This window comes from Capra hircus, chromosome 4, assembly GCF_001704415.2.
Source record: "Capra hircus breed San Clemente chromosome 4, ASM170441v1, whole genome shotgun sequence".
In the NCBI taxonomy this organism is placed as follows: Eukaryota; Metazoa; Chordata; class Mammalia; order Artiodactyla; family Bovidae; genus Capra; species Capra hircus.
This window is the reverse complement of record NC_030811.1, coordinates 17,026,597-17,046,736: the sequence shown is the minus strand read 5'-3', so window position 1 is coordinate 17,046,736 and position 20,140 is coordinate 17,026,597. Positions and strand designations below refer to the sequence as shown.

Here is a 20,140-nt window from a genome sequence, read left to right as displayed (position 1 = left end):
ACAGAAACTTATGAGACTGGTACAGTTATCATCTGTATTTTACTGACAAAGAAATAAGACTCAGGTTATAGGAGGGAGACCAATAGAATCCATGTGCCATCTCCCAACTCAAGTCCAGGGCTGTGTCTACTGCCATCATTGTAACAGCTGCCTAGGCGATGTTTCTGGATTGTCAAGGTTTCACGGAGTAACTGGTTTCTTGCCCCAAACACATTCACCTTCCTGTCCCAAAGCATCATGTCCAATTGCTATTAACAAGAGAGTCCCCCACCTTTCCCATACCTGTCCAAACCCTTGGTATTCTTCCAGGCTCTCCTCAGATTCTTTCTCCCCCATAGAACCTTCCCTACTTCAACTCTCATTTACTATTTCCCCCTCTTTTAACTCTAACAGCATTGGTATCTGCATCAGTGGTACCCACCCTTTTTGGCACTGGGGACTGGTTTCATGGAGGACAATTTTTTCAACAGGCTTGGTGTGGGGAATAGTTTCAGAATGATTGAAGCACGTCAGATTTATTGTGCGCTTTATTTCTATCATTATTACATCAGCTCCACCTCGGATCATCAGGCATTAGATCTCAGAGGCTGGGCACTCCTGGACTATGTCACTCCCATCATTTTCACAGTCACTCCCATTGTGCCTTCGACTATTTACTGTAAATGAATGCATGACTTTCACCCTAACTCAATTAACTTTAAGCTTATCCTTCCATTTTATACCCCAGGGCCCAACCACATAATGACTCCTCAGAATCCAATATACCCTTGTTCAAACTGAACTGACTCTCCATCAACTTAACATTCTCCCCAGATGACTGAGGTAGTACTTGGAGATTCAATATACACTCTTCCTCTTATAAGTCATTCACAAACATGTAAGAAGATCCATCAAGGATTAGATCTCTAGGAAACCCCAATGTTTATAGTTTTCCATCTGGGAATATATCTACTTATCTTCAGTTTAGTTTATGGTCTTTAAGCCAACCCCATATTCATGATAAAAACAATCCTTAGTGACTCAATTTTTAGAAGACCATCTTTAGAGTGGGATTTTCTCACAGGTTTTGAAAGTCAAACTAAATTGGGCTCTGCGGTTCCCTATTATATGCTTATGTATCCGCTCAAAGAAGTCAAGGAGATTAGCGAGATGTGATTTCTTCTTCCTGACACCATGCCGCCTCCCCTGGAATAAGCCATGTTTACTTGAGTGTTCAGAGATTCAGCTTTATTACACATTCATTCAGTAAACACTAAATGCTTACTCCATGCAAGCCTCTACCAAATGGTCCCTCGTGATACAGAAAAGACCTCCACATATTAGTTTGATGCATTAAGTGAAAAGGAACTTAAATAACGCATGGTTTCATTTTCCAACTGTGAGAACCTGTCTCTGCTCACAATCCAGGCTTGACTTATGTGTACGCACGACAGCCTGGTGGAGTGTGGCGGGGATGCGTTCACCTTTGAATTCGGATGTTGGCTGTAGGCATCCCATGAGGGACTAAATAGGGCACATTTGGCTGGAGGTGGGGTGCCACCAATGGGAACTCCCTGACATAAGTCAGTACTGAGCATATATTTGAATTAAAAAACTGTTCAATGATACGTTTTCTTTTCCAGTTTAAGAACACGGGGCTGAACAAACTCTATGGGTTGGACCTAGGGTGGCAGCTACTATTTCGCATTTTCCAATTCACGTTTTCAAGGCACTCAGTGGAATGTGACTGCTCTCTCCTGCCTGTCTTCCAAATGGACCCCTTGGGCTTCTCTTACCCTCTCAGCACTTCCTCCAGTTGCTTCCGGATGGGTGCAAACACACTTTCTCGTTAAACCCCAATCATTCTCTTTAACATATACAGAACCTCAGTTTTCCCAGCACTTCCGGTCTTAGTTATTTTTATGCAGATATTTTTACTTAGCTCCTCATAGCTATCAGGTATGGTGAAGCCATGAGGCAGCTCTTTCTTTTTTTTTCTTATCTGCAGAAACTGGAGCTGGGTCCATGTGACTCAGCAGAAATGGTCTTACCAGTAGTAGACCACTTCATTTCTGGCTTGTCATGAAGGCTCAGGGTTGGGAAGCCATGGGAAGGGTGATAAGAAGAAGGGGTGGGGGGTCTTTGGCCCACATGAGGTTGGTCTAGCTGGATGCAGATCCAGACTGGGGGAGCTTAACCACTGAAGCTGCCACCAGGAGCTCTTGAGTTCTGGTCTGAAATGAGCCTGGCAAGTGGGTCAGGCAGCAGATGTGCCCATTGCCAGGTTTTGTTATGTGTTTGGAGTGAACTGGAAGGTGGTGGTTGTCACACGTGTGTGGGGTGGGGGTGCCAACCCTCAGGTCCTTGCAGGCAACTCAGGGTCAACCATCCAGGCACAGGTCCAGCTACACTGTTAACTCACATCTAAAACTATGTGATGGAGTTGGTGAGTGGTTTCATCCAGGACCATAAAACCTGTTTCCCAGATAGCACGAGTGGTAAAGAACCCGCCTGCCATGCAGGAGACAAAAGAGACATGGGTTCGATCCCTGGGTTGTGAAGATTCCCTGGAGGAGGGCATGGCAACCCACTCCAGTATATTTGCCTGGGAAATCCCATGGACAGAGGAGCCTGTTGGACTACAGTCCATAGGTTCACAAAGAGTCGGACACAACTGAGCGACTTAGTACATAGCACGCACATAAAACCCCTGGGCCTGACTCCCCAGGGGCAGCCTCTTCAAGGCTACCTTCGCCATCTCACTGCACGGACACTGGAATCTTAGAACGAGTTCGTGTGAAGCCACAAAGCCCTTGGCACCAGCAGAGAGTGCTAAAGTTCTGAGGCAAATGCGTCACTGCGGACCTTATAACCCACTGCATCTGTAGCCAGGCCCCATCCCAGGAGCAGGAGCGTATGGCTGGTTGTAGAGCTCAAGAGCAAGGCAAACTCCACCCAGTGCTCCAGGTGAGTCAGGCCACCTGAGCTGGGCCCCCAGGGACCAGCCTGCTGCCACTCACTGAGGACAAAAGAGCCTTGGCCAGCTAGCCAAAACGTGCCACCTCCACCTGCAGCCAGCACCTCTTCACCGACAGCTTTGGAATCTTCACTCACCTAGAGTTTCTGGGCCCCTTTCTTTTAAATAAAACATTGAGTCAGAGAAAACATTCCAGTTTTCAAGTGGATACAGGAAGATTTAACTTGTGAGGATGGTTTTGGTCCATAACAGGGAAGCTCTCATCACTGAGTCAAACACTGACTACTTTTTTCAGCTTTGCATTTCTCGAGAAGGGTCAACTCACATGATGGATCCATAGCTCTGGGGACCATTCTTGCTTAAAGCCTAAACAGACTGCATAGAACTAGAAGCACAGGTGTGTGACCTAATTTGCCTGGCTCCTGTCTGTTTTGAGGCAGATCTCATTGGGTTTTTAATATATAATTGAATTTATTTATTTTTAATTGAAGGATAATTGCTTTACAACCAACCGATTGTATTGGTTTCTGCCAAACATCAACGAATCAGCCATAGGTGCACATATGTCCCCTCCCTCACCAGCCTCCCGCCAGTCTACCTCCTCTCATTGGGTTTTTGGCTTGTTTTGATATTTATTTGACTGTGTTGGGTCTTAGTTTTGTCATGAGGGATCTTTCATTTCGGGCACAGGCTCAGTGTTTGTGGTACATGGGCTTAGTTGCCCCTTGGCATGTGGCATCTTTGCCCCTCACCAGGGATCGAACCTGAGTCCCCAGCATTGGAAGGTGGATTCTTAACCACCAGACCACCAGGAAGTCCCAGGTCTTATTGTTTTATTGAAACACTGTACTGTGCACACGAAACCCTGCAGCCTGAGCCAAGCGCGTCTCCTCCCGGGCTGCCCCACCCACGGGAAGGCCCCATGGGAGTGGCCACGGTGGGATGCCTGCAACCTGCAGGTCTCTCCTCTCTCGAGCTTTTCCCATTTCTAAAAAAGCCAAAGCTGGGGAATCGCACTTGATGATCTCAAACATCTTCCAGGGCCCCGGGTGTTCTGTGAAGCCTCAGTAATGTAGGAACAGTGTGCTAAGTGGTATTGACTGAACCCTCAGCTGTTCTATCAGTGCCTTACAGAGCTTTTCTAAACTTCAAAATCTTGTTGAAAATAATGCTATATTTTTGTCTTACTAAACCTTTGGTTCAGTGGGAAGCCATCTTGAAATTTTTTAAAGAGAAATAAATAAAATCTTAGAGTCATATCTTCCTTCTCTGACTTTTGTGGTGGCAGAAGTAAAAACAAATGTGTAGGGACTTCCCTGGTGGTCCAGTGGTTAAGAACCGACCTTCCAATGCAGGGGACATGGGTTCAGTCCCTGGTCAGGGAACTGAGATCACACATGCTGTGGAGCAACTAAGCCTGTGCACCGAAGACCCAGAGCAACCAAAAAATTTTAAAATGTGTAAACTAGGAGATTAATAGCTAGAATTCTGGGAAGAGATCAGGAAATAAGCCATAGATGTAATTCTGGTCTCTCAGTGGTTGTGTTCCTGAACTTTCTCAGGCAGGACTGCCATAACTCAGTTCTGGCCTTTGTTCAAATTAGAAGACTCCCCACCCTCTCACCTTTCATTGGCTGGTGCTGAGTTGGCAGATGGAGCCCAAGTTGGGGTTAGCCCCACCTGTCCCCTGAACCTTAAATAAAATGTACTGGGTCCCCTTGAGCCAAGAACATGCCACATCCCTTACTTGCAGGCCATGCTTTGGGGCTGGTCACAGTCTGAAGCCAAGAGAGGGAAGACAGTGTGATGTTCATGACCATCTTCCACTGGCAAAGAGTGAAGGGACAAAAATTGTCTTGTGGAGATGCAACACTTTAAATATTTCAAAACACCAAAATAAAAGCCCTGCTCAGTTGGCTCAGTTGCTCAGTCTTTGTATACAGCCAGATAGCAGTAGTCATACGTTGAAAATAGCGTATGTTCTCAGGCCTAGGATTGTGCGTTCCCCTGGTGACAGAATCCTAGGGTTTTCATTGACTGTAATAGACTAAGGGGCAGGGCATGGTGTTTCACACCCCTGGGGGTAGGAGAGAGATAGGCAGTAACCCTCTGCATCCTTATCTGTGCAAGGTTGTGTGAGGAAGACTGTAACCACGGACTTGGCCTTTCTGCGATCATGGCATCCTTTCTGATAGCAATATTTCTGCAGCCTCCTTGACAGACTTACGTGAAGTGGAGTCGCTCAGTCATGTCCGACTCTTTGCGACCCCATGGGCTGTAGCCTACCAGGCTCCTCTGTCCATGGGATTTTCCAGGCAATAGTCCTGGAGTGGATTGCCATTTCCTTCTCCAGGGGATCTTCCCAACCCAGGGCTCAAACCTGGGTCTCCCACATTGTAGACAGATGCTTTACCATCTAAGCCACCAGGGAAGTCCTGACATACTTAACACCAAGCAAATCAACAACACTGTCAGCCTGACTACTGAAGTAGGACAGCATCTCTTGAGTCTTTAAATCACCTCGCTCTGTTTACCCGCTGCCTGCAGCTCCGTGTGGTCATGTGAGAACTGTGGACTGCCCTGCCAGGATATCACAGAGCTGATACAGGCCTTGTGTCAACTCTCTGCCATGTTCCAAGACACAAGGAAACTATTTTTGGCTATGGCTTTATATGTGCCTTTTTCATGGTAACACACATGCCCATTTACATCAAATGTGCATTGCATGCATTTGCAGCACTCTGGGAAGAGGCTGGCAGTTCTTACGTAGCTCCACTGGGCCAGAGGAGAAACACTGGTTTAGCCTGTGATAAATCACCCAATGTGTGCTTCTTCACTTCATGTGAGCACAGAATGCAGAGGAATCGGCTTGAATAATCTGCTCCTCAGGATTGTTTGATTCTTCAGTGTTTGAAGTTTATGCTTAGCTGGTCTGAGTTAGACTCTATTTTAAAGTGTTCTTAATTGAGGAACTTCCTTTGTGGTCCAGTGATTAAGAATCTGCCTTCCAATGCAGGAAACCCAGGTTTGATCCCTGGTCAGGGAACTAGGATTCCACATGCCGAGGGGCAACGAAGCTCGTGCACCGCAACTACTGAGCCCATGTGCTCTGGAGCCCATCTCCACAGCTAGAGAAAGCCCACATGCCCAGTGGAGACCCAGAGCAGCCACAGACATTTTTTTTTTAAAGGTCTTAATTGAAAAGACAAACACTTTCAACTGTCCGAGGGAAATTTAGCAAGGGAGCCATGAGGCCACTGCTGAACCACGCTGCTTGTCAGGACAGTTTCCTAACTGCTGGAGTCCAGCTCCAGCAGCCAGGGGATCAGCCTGAAGGGATGAGCAGTGTTGGCGGGAAATGATGTAGCCTCTGACTCAAGGTACGGGACTACATGTTTATTTCAAGCATCTATACTTTTTCAAAAGCATTAGGTCAGAGGTTTGACATTTTCAGTTCCCCCTCACCCAGATTATTGTCTCATTGTTGCCCTTGAAACAGAGTTCCTGCTTCAGCGATTCTCTCCGACTTGTGTTTACTTGTGATTGCATTGTAACTCATGCTTATGTCTGGGCTGCCTACCACATTCCTCAGTTTATTTCTTATCTTTCTAAATCCTGCTTGCCCCTAGTATCCTAAGCTCACTATCTCCTAAAAAGGCTTCTTCTTCTGCTGCTGCTGCTAAGTTGCTTTAGATGTGTTTGACTCTGTGCGACCCCATAGACGGCAGCTCAACAGGCTCCCCCGTCCCTGGGATTCTCCAGGCAAGAACACTGGAGTGGGTTGCCATTTCCTTCTCCAATGCATGAAAGTGAAAAGTGAAAGTGAAGACACTCAGTCATGTCTGACTCTTAGCGACCCCATGGACTGCAGTCTACCAGGCTCCTCTGCCCATGGGATTTTCCAGGCAAGAGTACAGGAGTGGGGTGCCATTGCCTTCTCCAAAAAGGGCTTCTAGCTATTCTTAATTATTCCTAAACCGTAAACTCAGCAAACTTCCTTTGCCATAAACATATCCCTCACAAACAGGTCTCAGATAACAATCCTTCCCATGGCCTCAAGCTGCGGCCTACGTGCTCATCCTGGTACATTGTTTGTAAAAATCCTTGAACAAATGTCAATGGTTACTTTATAGATTATTTTCTGGGCACAACTGCAGAAGGCTTTGTGCTTTCTCACCCTTCTCTCAAGAACAATAAGCACCTTAACATTCTTTCCAGCCAGCTCAACCAAAGAAAGGAAGAAACAAGTCAGAATCACAAGAGCTAACTCCTTCATCCCGGGTCCGTGCCTGTGGAATGAGGAGAGGGGGCTGGGGCCATGCCTCCATTTTGTCAGTAATGCCTAACGTGGCTCCCGACACCTAGCTATTGGAGAATTATCCCCAAACTAATGAAATAATGTGAACAGCACTTTGACTCTTGTGAGATCCACAGTATTGGTTATAAACCCCATCTCTATTTCCAAATCAGCTGTGAGCTCTTTGAGGACAAGGGTTCCATTCTTTGACTCAATAGTTTCAGAGCCACCACGGCACTGGCACATATTAATAGTAGGTGCCCAATAAATGTGCTCAGCTTGGTAGCATGGTGACCAACACGACTTCAGCTGAGGGTGAGGATGTCTCTCAGGTTTGGGGTTAGAGTAGGGTTTTCAAACGTTTCTGACTGTGACCTCCAGTACAAAATGTATTTCACATCAGGATGCAACACCGAATGCTTTCTCTCTCACATACACACACTCACATACTCCCTCCAACATTCTCACAGACACACCCATAAATACATCCCCATCTTGAACAAAATTTCGACAACAAAACCCTTCCCCTTGCTTCACGAAATGTCCCTCTAATATTTTCTACTCTGCCCCATTCCTTGTTTCCCTCTCTTTTCTTCTTTTCAGTGCTGGTTGCCATCCACAACATTCATTCATGACCGGTTATGGCCTGCAGTCTGGAAGCCCCTGACCAGAGTCTGAGTGGAGCCTGGTTCCCTTGGACCTCCCTTCCTCAGCTGGGTCTTCCTTTCCTGCCTCAGCACTCACAGTCCAGCCCCATCAGTTTTATCAGTCTCATTCCTGCAGGGCAAGCCCCCTGTGCCTTTCAAAGGCCTCGCTCAGTACATCTAATCAGTGATTATGTGTAGACTGGGCTGGGGGAGGGGGATGGATGGGGAGTTATTGTGACACGGGTGTGGAGTTTCAGTTATGCAGGATGAAGTTCTGGGGATGGATAGGGCAATGGTTGCACAACAATGTGAATGTCCTTAACACCACTGAATTGTCCACTTAAAAATGGTTAAAATGGTAAATGTTACATTATGTGTATTTTGCCACAACTAAAAAATACATGTATCGTGTGTGTGTGTGTGTGTGTGTGTAAACAAACAAACTGACTTCCCTGGTGGCTCAGACAGTAAAGAATCTGCCTGCAGTGAAGGAAAGCCAGGTTCTGTCCCCGGGTGGGGAAGATCCCCTGGAGAAGTGAATGGCTACCCACTCAAGTATTCTTGTCTGGAGAATCCCATGGACAGAGGAGCCAGGTGGACTATAGTCCATGGGGTTGCAGAGTCAGACGCAACTGAGCAACTTTCACTTTGAAACAAACTAATTTTAAAATAGCTGTAGTGGTTTAGAGAAGGAACTTATGGTTCCCAGGGAGAAAGAATGGGAGGAAGGGATAGTTAGGGAGTTTGGGAAGGTTGTGTACACACTGCTGTATTTTAGATGGATAACCAAAAAGGACCTACTGGATAGCACCTGGAACTCTGCTCAATGTCATGTGGCAGCCTGGATGGGAGGGGAGTTTGGGAGAGAACGAATACATGTATATGTTTAAACTATATCTGGTGTGGTCATCAGGAGGTTAAGTCCTTGAGGTTGAGAAAGTTCTTAAAAGTCATTTAGACTCCCTCCACCATCAGAACCCCCTCAACCCCATGTGACCCCATGGACTGTAGCCTGTCAGGCTCCTCCATCCATGGGATTTTCCAGGCAAGAATACTAGAGTGGGTTGCCATTTCCTCCTCCAGGGGATCTTCCTGACTCAGGGATTGAACCCAAGTCTCCTGCATTGCAGGCAGACTCTTTACTGTCTGAGCCAGCAGGGAAGCCCATATTTTAAATGGATAACCAACAGGGACCTACTGTATAGCACCAGGAACTCTGCTCAAGGTCATGTGGCAGCCTGGGTGGGAGGGGAGTTTGGGGGAGAATGGACACATGTATACCTTTAAGCTATGTATACCTGGTGTGGTCATCTGGAGGTTAAGTCCTCAGGGTTGAGAGAGTTCTTAAAAGTCATTTATACTCCCCCCTCCACCCAGGCCACTCAAACCTCCCGTGCAGAATTTCCAAGAAGTAGGATACAGTCTCCAGTGACAGGGGCTCACCACTCAAGGCAGGTTATTTTTATCCTGGAACCTTCTGACTTCATTGGGAAGTTCTTTAGATGAGCTGGAATTTTCCCCACAGCTCCCACTATTGACCCCAATTCTACCACCCAGGGTCAAAAACCAAGCCAAGTTCTTCTTCCATGTAATATACATTCAAGAAACAGCTTTTGAGCACAGATTAAGGACCATGACCTGATCTCCCAAGCTTTCCAGCTATTCATTCCTAGATCTGTCAGCTTGTCCCCTCACCGTCCGACCACTCTTCTGGAATGACCAACTGGCTGTTTCCCTCTTCCAGCATCATATCTAGAAATGAAACCATTACTCTAACCACGGCCCCTGAAATCCTCCATCAATGAAGGAAGAATTCTAATAGAAACTGTAGGCCCAGGGGACAGTATTGTTGTGGCAGGCCGATAAGGGAGACCAATGCTGACATATTGCGCGGGTACTGGATTTCTCCTCTAAGTGCAAGGTAAAAATTTTCATGGAGACAATCCTTAGGTCTGAAGGACAGACACGAAATCCAATCAACTTTGGCTCATCTCCAATTTATTCTATTTCATCAGAACCCCATAAACCACCACCCAACTTTCCTTGAAGTGAAATGCTTTATTACATGTACGTAGCACAGGACTAGCATTTGCCAACATATAAATAAACATAATGTATGATTTTCTCCTTTGACTCTGGAACCTAAACAAATGGGTTATGTTCTAAAAATTCCATAAAACCACAATTCAGTATAGTGACCACGGTACTCCTAAAGAATTTTATTCTAAATATAGAGAGGTATTCCTCTGCAGAAAAATATCCCAGCAACTTGGTTCTATTTAATAACGTATAATTAAGTCCCTCCAGATACTTTGCAGTTATGTTTTATAGCTTATTTTGAGTGTTCATATTTTATCAGAAAATTATAATTTTCTTCTAAACAGGAGTTCTTACAAGGCTTTTGAGTTGTGGTGGCTGGCTTCATGTTTCAACTATAATTAAAATAGTGAAAAGAAATAGCAAAACCATAGATCACATGTGTGGTTCTGAAGAAAGCTTGGTCCTCCAGTCCCTCTACTTCCCCTCACCCTGCAGCCCTAGGGCTAGGGGTGCTCTGAACAGCCATGGAGGCCCCCCAGTTTTGACCACTTGGTCAGAGTGTCTGGTTTTAGGAAGGAAGAAAATGGCCTGGGAAGAAGGGATGATGAGAAGGGATTTCCCTGGTGGTCCAGTGGTTAAGAATCCACTATGCAACGCAAGGGATGTGGGTTCAACCCGTGATTGGGGAACTAAGATCCCACGCGCTATGGAGCAACTAAGCCAGCACACTACAACTAGAGAATCCGTGCTCTGCAACTAAGACTGCAGCAGCCAAATACATTAAATTTTTTTTTAAAAGAAGAAGGGATGAGAAGACCTCATTCTTTGCATGCTTCCAGATTCAGCAGGACTATCTTCTCCTCAGGGAAGCCTTCCTGGCCATTTAATCTCCTATCATTTTCTCACCTTGCTGCTCCCACTCCACTCCCTTCATAAGGGGCTTCCCTGGTAGCTCAGTTGGTAAAGAATCCGCCTGCAATGCAGGAGACCCTGGTTCAATTCCTGGGTCAGGAAGATCCCTGGAGAAGGGATAGGCTACCCACTCCAGTATTCTTGGGCTTCCCTGGTGAACAGATGGTAAAGAATCCACCAGCAATATGGGAGAGCTGGGTTTCGAAGATCCCCTGGAGGAGGGCAAGGCAACCCACTTCAGTATTCTTGCCTGGAGAAACCCCATGGACAGAGGAGCCTGGTGGGCTACAGTCCATGGGGTCACAAAGAGTTGGACATGACTGAGCAACTAAGCACATCACTCCCTTCATAACACATACTTTCCCTTGAACTATAACGATAGCTACTTGTCGGTTTAGGAGCCATCTTCTTCCCCACTAGACTACCAACTCAGTGAGAGTCAGGGCAATGTCTTCTTTCTTTAGCACTGTAGAGGCAACTTCTCACATAGACATTCAACAAACATTTGCTGAATGAGAAAAATGAATGAGTGAATGAGTGAAAGGACACACATACATGGTGACAGGCCTTCTCTTGGGAGCAGCTCTGTTGACACGTGCTTCTTAAGGACTCTCTTCCTTCCCTTCCCCTTTCCCACCCACATTCCAAGGACCCAGACATCTGGCCCAACCTAACCAATCTAGCCACACAAAATCCCTTGCCACATAGTTCAGACACTCAATCCCAGGAAAGACCAGCCCACCTCCAAGAAGCCTGCTGCTGGGTCTCCAGGGAATGTTCACTCAGCAAGGGGCTACGCAACACACAGAAGCCACTGAGTCGTCTGTGGTGATGACCACAGAGTAACGAGGTAGAACTGGGTCAGAGGAGCCTCCCCGTCTGCTCCCAGGGGGCCTCAGCCATGGATCTTGAGATCACTGTCCATGAGACTTTATATTCCTCATACCCTTGCAAGAGAAATCTAAATGTTGGTCATGGGTGACTTTAACCAGAGTGTTTATTGTGGACTCTGTGACTACCGAGCTGGCTTGGGCATCCTGGAGTCCTAACTCTCTGCTTGTCTCTTTCCAAAAGGCAATGGGTTTGGAGCCCAAACCAGTGGCTGACAGTGTCCTGTTCTTACGTGACAAAAGATGGGAAGAGGTCAGAAGTGTCCTGACTATGGCTTTCAGTCCTGAAAAACTGAGTGAGGTAAGACACAAGAAATGCAGAGTATTTTCTGTAAGGAGCAGGTTTCCTCTCTACGATTGTGAGGGAAGGGGGTTCGCTTTGCATCACTTGTCCAATGTCCTGCCCGCTGTGCCCTTCAATCCTGTTATCCAGAAAGCACATGAAACTGTCCTGGAGAGTCCTCCCTTTCTCCAACCTATCACAGCCCCAGTTGCCATGAACCTGTAGCGAGTCAGCACGCACACAGGGCTCTCCTGCTGAGTCCCAAGCTCTGGCCAGGGCACTCTGAGGGCATCCAGGAGAAAACTGGAGGGGCTCTCCCCAGACTTTCCTGTATAACAGATCACCTGGAGATCTTGTTAAAATGCAGATTCTGATTCTGTAGGTCTGGGGTGGGCCCTGAGATTCTGAATCTCTTACAAGCTCCCTGGTGATGCGGATGCTTCTGAACCGTGAGCCACACTTTACATGTTGTTGTTCAGTCTCTCAGTTATGTGTAACTCTTTGCGACCCGATGGACTGCAGCTCGCCAGGCTTCCCTGTCCTTCACCATCTCCAAGAGTTAGCTCAAACTCATGTCCTTTGAGTCGATGATGTCATCCAACCATCTCATCCTCTGTTATCCCCTTCTCCTGTCTTCATAGTCTAGATAGTAAGGAACTAAAGAACATCCTGAAACAAAGGGAAGCTTTGAGTCAAGTCTGAAATAGGGAAGAAATGGCCATGGATTATTAGGGAGGGGTATGAGAACGGCCTTGACAGGCCTCCAGGCAGCCAGGCACACCCAGGCTAATCCTCATGGCCAAGTCAGAGGGAAGAATCTCACTTACAAGATGGCATTAAACCCAGGCTCCCTCCTTCCCCCAGCTAGGGATCCACCCTTCCCTACTAGTTGTACAAATAAAACCTACTGTTTGTCCTGCTTCCTGGCCAAGTTCTCTCACTTGATCCTCACTGAAGGCACCTCAACTGCTGGTCTGACTTTGATGTCTGTTCTGAATTCTGCAACAGCTCAGGCCTTCAGCCCTTCCAAAGAGAAATGGCCAAGGGGCTGCTATGGTTTTTCCAGTAGTCTTGTATGGATGCGAGAGTTGGACCATAAAAAAGGCTGATCAGTGAAGAATTGATGCTTTCAAACTGTGGTGTTGGAGAAGACTCTTGAGTATCCCTTGGACTGCAAGGAGATCAAACCAGTCAATCCTAAAGGAATCAGCTCTGAATATTCATTGGAAAGACTGATGCTGACGTTGAAGCTCCAATACTTTGGCCACCTGATATGAAGAGCTGATTTATTGGAGAAGACTCTGATGCTGAGAAAGACTGAAGGCAGGAAAAGGGGATGACAGAGGATGAGATAATTGGATGGCATCACCGACTCAATGGACATGTGTTTGAGCAAGCTCCAGGAGATGGTGAAGGACAGGGAAGCCTGGCATGCTGCAGGCCACAGGGTCACACGACTGAGCAACTGAATGCCAATGGAAGCTCACATCCCCTGGAGAAAGATAATGGCAACCCACTCCAGTATCTTGCCTGGAGAAGTCCATGGGCAGAGGAGACTGGCAGGCTATTGTCCATAGGGTCGCAAAGAGTTGGACACCGCAAAGTGTTGGCAACTAACACTTTCACTTTTGCTTCAAAGCTCACACAGTTCTTACCACGTGCCAGACAACACTAAGGGTTCCTGCTTGTTTCAGAGAGAAACGTCCTTTCTCTCTGGTAAAGCTGTTTGAGAAATAAACTCTGCCTTCAGGGAGTGTGGGCTTGCTAATGCTTCTCTATAAGCAACAGCAGCCTATCCCGGGAGAAGGGCGTGGACCCCATCCCTCAAGAGCAGGCCCGCGCATGCTCAGTGCCTCCTTTCCGCGCCAGGGCCTGATACGGGAGGGAGCGTAGAGCCGGAGTGGGTATGCAGTCGTGTCACCTGGGGAACTCTGCAAGCTGTTGCTGTCTGGGCCCCACATGGAGACGAAATTGGTTTGGCTTGGTTTGGAATGCAGCCTGGTTTTGAGGGGACTTTACAGCTCCCCAGGCAATGCTGATGTAAAGCGGGAATTGGGAACCACCGATGGTAGAGAAGTTCCCCACAAGGAAATATGAGAAGGGGACTGTCTTTCTATAGGTGGAGCCCAGAGCCCTGCTCCACAGTCAGCTGTGTTATATAGACTGAGGATTCATGTGAGAATTAGTTTGAAAGAAGGGCCTGCTTCTTTAAAAAGCTGTAAAGCATTATCTGGATCACCTTTATTACACCTGGTCACTAAAATGTTGAGCTAACCAGAAGGAGGGGAGGGAGGAGCAGAGATAGGTAAACCATGGGCTTGCATCAGGAGCTCAAACAGGTTGCCTCGTCACACTTCCTTATTCGTCAGTAAGCAATTACTGTAGATGCAGAAAGAATCTCATCATTCCTTAAAGAAATTGATGAAGGGTATCTGATTTTTTTTTTAAGTAAGAAAGAAAGATTTTGCTTGTTTTTGATGGTTTTGTGCCCTGTTTCTTTGAAGGAACAAAAGAAAAAAGAGGGGCTTTTTTGGTGGTCCAGTGGTTAAGGCTTCGACTTCCAATGCAGGGGGTGTGGGTTCAATCCCTGGTTGCAGACCTAAGGTCTCATATGCCTTGGGGCCAAAAAAACCAAAACGTAAAACAGAAGCAATATTGTAACAAATCCAATAAAGAATTTTTTAAAATGGTCCATATAAAAGAAAAGATAAGACCCTTATCAGGGTCTCAATTTCTTTAACATTTTACAGGGTACACTCTGGAAACTGATACAGTGTCATTAGTTCAGTTCAGTTCAGTCGCTCAGTTGTGTCCGACTCTGTGACTCCATGAATCGCAGCACACCAGGCCTCCCTGTCCATCACCATCTCCCGGAGTTCACTCAGGCTCACGTCCATCGAGTCAGTGATGCCATCCAGCCATCTCATCCTCAGTCATCCCCTTCTCCTCCTGCCCCCAATCCCTCCTAGCATCAGAGTCTTTTCCAATGACTCAACTCTTCGAATGAGGTGGCCAAAGTACTGGAGGTTCAGCTTTAGCATCATTCCTTCCAAAGAAATCCCAGGACTGATCTCCTTTAGAATGGACTGGTTGGATCTCCTTGCAGTCCAAGGGACCCTCAAGAGTCTTCTCCAACACGACAGTTCAAAAGCATCAATTCTTCAGCGCTCAGCCTTCTCCATAGTCCAACTCTCACATCCATACATGACCACAGGAAAAACCATAGCCTTGACTAGACGGACCTTAGTCGGAAAGTAATGTCTCTGCTTTTGAATATACTATCTAGGTTGCCCAAACAAATTTAGTGCTCCTGGGATCCAATGAATTTTCTCCTTTTGGTTCAGAAATAAAATTCTTAGTGCCTGAATTAGCTGCAGAAAACAGAGTTCCTCTAAGAGGTTCGTAGCATTAAGATGTCTAGGAGAAAGGGGCTGGTAAGAAATAAGAGGGAGGGTGAGGAGAGTGGAGGAAAGAGAGAGGGGGAAGAAATTTCATAGATTCCCTAGGTTTTGCTTCAGATCTATCTCATTGTTTAACATATTCTACAAGTAAACTTAAAGCTCCTTTGGAAATCGTCTTTTTACTCAATACAGTTCAGTTTAGGTTTCTGGGTTCCCATAAAAAGGATGCTGTTCCCAGGCAGAGGGAGTCACCTTTGTCCCCACCTGTGGAGAGTTTAGACCTGCTGACTTTAAGGTTTCTGGGGGACATCTAAGGCAGAAGTTGGCAGCACATCTTGAGCTCAGGAGAGAAAGGTAAGAAAGATGGGCCATGGGGATGTAAATATACAGTGTAAGGACTATGATCAATAATACTGTAATAACTTCATATGAGGACAGATGGTTACTAGACATAGGATAATCATCATTTCATAATGAATGTGAAAGTCACATCAGCATGTAGTACACCTGAAGCTAACATAATATTGTATGTCAACTATATTTCAATTTTTAAAAAGAAAAGAAATTTTTTTTAAAAAGACAGAAAACCCAGACATGGGTGAGCTCACCCCAGGAGTGTACAGAGAATGAGAAGAGAGTTGCAGGGAGAAGCATAAATAAGTGAGGGGCAGAGGAGAGATCTATTAATACACAGATGACTTGGGAAGAACAGTTTGACATTGAAGTCTAGGAGAGTGTGGATGGGAAAATGTTTTTCGAGGAGGAAGCAGCCGCCAAAGGTGTTAAATGCTGCTTAAACAGAAAGAAACATGAGGACTAATAAGCGCATGACAAAGGTAATATTTTTCAAATGTTGAACCAATGTCTGCGTGCTTCACGCTCCATAAACCATGTCCTGGATTTTCTCTCCCCCACTGAATCCTTGCTTCAGAAGTAGGTGGCAGGCACCATCTTGGATCTGGGAGCTTTGTAGGGAGTAAAGTTTTCCTAATTCCCAAAGCAGCTCTCTCTGCATATGAAGAGCAGAGTTTGGAGCTCTGAGTAAGGAGTGTTACTGTACACCAAGGTGTAGACAGATGCATGCTTTTCTATCCTATGGAAGTTAGGTGAAGGAGAGAAAAAGGCAGAGCTGGCTGCCAGATATCAGTGTCCTGACTGCCTCCCTTCCCAGCCTCCGTGACCCTCAGGGTTTCTGGATGCTCCCCTGGACTTGAGCTTCTCATTGGCTTTTGCTTTCTAGACTGGTTCTCAAGCCCTGTGTGACCAGGAGCTGTATGAAAATGACCTAATATCCTTGTTTAGAACAGTTAATTCCAAGGACTTCTCCATGGGTCCAGTGGCTAAGACTCCATGCTCCCAGGTTTGATCCCTGGTCAGGGAACTAGATTTTATATGCTGCAACTAAAGACGTCCTACACTGGCAATGAAGACTCAGTGCAGTCAAATAAATGAAGAAATAAAAACATATGTGCTTCCCAGATGGTGCTAGTGGTAAGGAACCCACCTGCCAATGCAGGAGACGCAAGAGACTTGTGTTTGATCCCTGAATCAGGAATATCCCCTGGAGTAGGAAATAGCAACCCTCTCCAGTATTCTTGCTTGGAGAATCCCATGGACAGAGGAGCCTGGGGGGCTACAGTCCATAGGGTTGCAAAGAGTGGGACATGACTGAGCATCTTAGCATAGCACAGCATACCCCAGGACCTGCAGAATGAGGATTTCTAGCGTGACTGAGAATCTATATGCTTTACAAGTTCCCAGGCAGGATTCTTGGTTAAAGCCAAAGTGGAATGCACTGGTGGTTCTAGTCTTCCTCTTGGTCCCTTGTCTGACCTTCTCAACCTGTAGTCTCCCCAGGCTTGCAAGGGCTGGGCCCCAGAACCCCCCACTCCCTTCCCAGTTTTATTTTTCTCTGTGGTGCTATCACCAGCTAACATTCCATTTATTTTATTTATTTTTCTCCTTTATTGTTCATTGTATAGCATGAAGCACAAGATGGGCACACAATAATGATTTGCTGGATGGATGGATGGATGGGGAATCAAAGAATGTACAACTAAGATAAAAAGGAAACGAAAGGGAAAGAGTTTCATCGAAGAACAATTATGTAAGAGGATGCAGCCAATTTTGGGCTCTCTCTTTAGAGGGTCTCAGGCCTACGCATGCAGAAATAGAGAAAGCAGCTCACAGAGACACAGAGAGGGGAAGGAGGCTCACCGTGGGCCTGGCGTGGAGGAGATGGAAGAGAGGAGCTCGGGAACCCACAGGAGCCATAAGTCCACTCAGTCGAGGGTACCTGACTCAGCTTTCCCAGAAATAGCTTTGAAATATCAATATAATCTCCAGTCCTTTCTGGATTTGTAAGTTGCTTTTGAACTTTTATTATCAAACCCCCGAGTCTATTATTATCATTATTTCGCTGCACTGTACAACAAACAGGGGCTTAGTTCCTTGACCAGGGATTGAACCCATGCCCCCCGCATCGGGAGTGCGGAGTCTTAACTACTGGACTGCCAGGGAAGCCCCACTTCAGTGTTTATTCTTGAAATAGAGATTTGTTTTCCCTTGAATTCTGAGGCCTTTCCCTTCAGCCCCTGGCAGCCTAAGTCCTTCTCTTCCTGCGTCTGTGTCATTAATATTGAAAAAGCTTTGGATGGCACCATCTTTATTTGTTGGATATTAGGCTCCCATGGCCAACAAGGCTTGAAAGTTCCTTTAAAATCAGCATTCTTTCATGAATCCTTAGTTTTATTTAAAATAAAATTGGTTTTTGGTTTACATCCTACCAGGGATAATATATATAGAGAGAGAAGGGGTGAAATTTGATTGACGCACCCCTGGTTTCAGAAGAGACCATTGCAATCACGGTCCAGTGACAGACAAGTTATTGGGGTTTATATTAAAAGATGGCTGAGTGTTACTGCGAAAACAACTTTTTTTTTTTTTTTAGAGAAAATATTGTCTGATTAGCCTGCCAGATTTTCACCCTAAAAGATTGTTTTTTTTAAAGGGGGCAATGAGCAGATTTATGTGAATTTTTACAGACTCTTTGCTAGATTCTTCCCAAAGACTATTAATAAGTAACCCTGGGATTGTGTAAAAATTTATTATGGGTCAGAAAGTAAATAGATTTAATTTCAAGGAACAAAACTGGGAATAAATTAATCCTTCTCTGAGGGAAATATATAAATAATAGGATTCACTGGGGACCCAGGTTAGTGCTAATTTTATTTTCAAATTTTATAACTCATCTGAGAGAGGGAGAACACCATGAAATTTATGCATTTGTATATTTCTCCAAATTCTTCTGATGTGAAAAATATTAAATCACTTGGGATAAGTTTCTAAGACTCTTCTAAGATTTGTAAGTCAGCATGAAAGCGACAGATAACCTTCAGTGTAAGCAAGAATAAAATAGTACATTTAGGACACAAGCATTTAAATGGTACTTATATGATGATGAACTCCAAGCTATGAATTACTACCAAGGAGAAGGATTTGAAATCATTGAGGACTGGGAAGGCCCCGTGGTCATCTAATTCAGCAAAATATTGCAAACCAGATTCCTCTATGCATAGGGATTCACTATGCATATTAAATACTTAGGGGAAAAACTGCAGTAAAGAAATATGTTTAATTTTGTTTATTCTGGGTTCAAATAAGTTTCTAATAAGTGAAAACAGGCGTTAACATCAGAATTGACTATGGAAAGAAATGAGGCGTTGAGCACTGTGCCTTTGGAAGTAGATTCTACCAGGAACTCTATGACCAAGCACCTCTAGCGAAAGCCAAGCTCCAAATTAGCTGGACCATGGATCCAACCCAGTATGGCAGCTTGAATCTCATCTGTCCTTAAAGCCTAATAAAGGAGATGGGTATTTGCTCATCACTCAGATAACTAGGCCCATGGTGACCCACGGAGCAGATAGAAAGAGACGTGGCAGCTCCATACAGGAGAGCCTGAAGCTGGGTGTGTCACTCAAGAGTAGGAGCCCATCATGTGTCTGCACATGGAGGACTCGGTAAAGAAAAGTCAGACCTACAGGGAAGTGGCTGTGAATCTAGCTCCGACGCCTAATTGTTCGCTTTCATCCAGATGTGCCCTGTCAGGAAGGCACCGTCAATAATGTATGAATCTTGAAGGCGGAGACAGATGCGGTTATTATTCCCTCTAGGCCTTTCCTGCCTTGGAGAAGACATATGACTCGGGAATGACTACAATTTTAAAAAATTTAAGTTGATACCACCAGCTTATGAGTAAATGCGTAGCTCCGATCATTTCAAAGCAAACGTCTTTGCAGAATTCCAGTCATCTTCGCAGTTTAGTTTGGCCTGTAAATTTTCACAGTAAATGCTTCAGACAATAACACACAAGAGCTTCTCGAAGAGAACACAGCCTTCCTGTGGGGCTGGAGCAGGCAGCTTTCTCTGAGCTGCATCAGCCTCCAGAAGCCTATTTTTAATATTTGCTTTTATTTCTTAATCCTTCCAGACAATAAACATGAAAGTCATTATAGCCAAGTGTGGCTGGGGTAATAAATACTTCAGAGTCCAAAAATACATGGTCCCTGCCTGACCAATTGCCCATTTTCCAGAAGGTCTAGGTATTTTTCTAGCAGCAAGAGACCATTATCTTGCCACACAGTTTATTCTGCTGACACCTAATCTCCTAATTAAAATCGGTATAATGATGGACTGTTTAAATTCTGGTTAA

The 20,140-nt window shown here is 45.6% G+C and overlaps 1 protein-coding gene across 2 annotated transcripts in view; it reads left to right on the top strand.

Moving 5' to 3' along the window:
* The window catches only part of TBXAS1 (thromboxane A synthase 1), a 169,411-nt gene that overhangs the window by 75,942 nt on the left and 73,329 nt on the right, over positions 1-20,140 (top strand). For both annotated transcript variants that reach the window (XM_018046871.1, XM_018046872.1), the window contains one exon: positions 11,927-12,043. In XM_018046871.1, the coding sequence (XP_017902360.1) occupies positions 11,927-12,043 (117 nt within the window). The remainder of the gene's footprint in view (positions 1-11,926; positions 12,044-20,140) is intronic.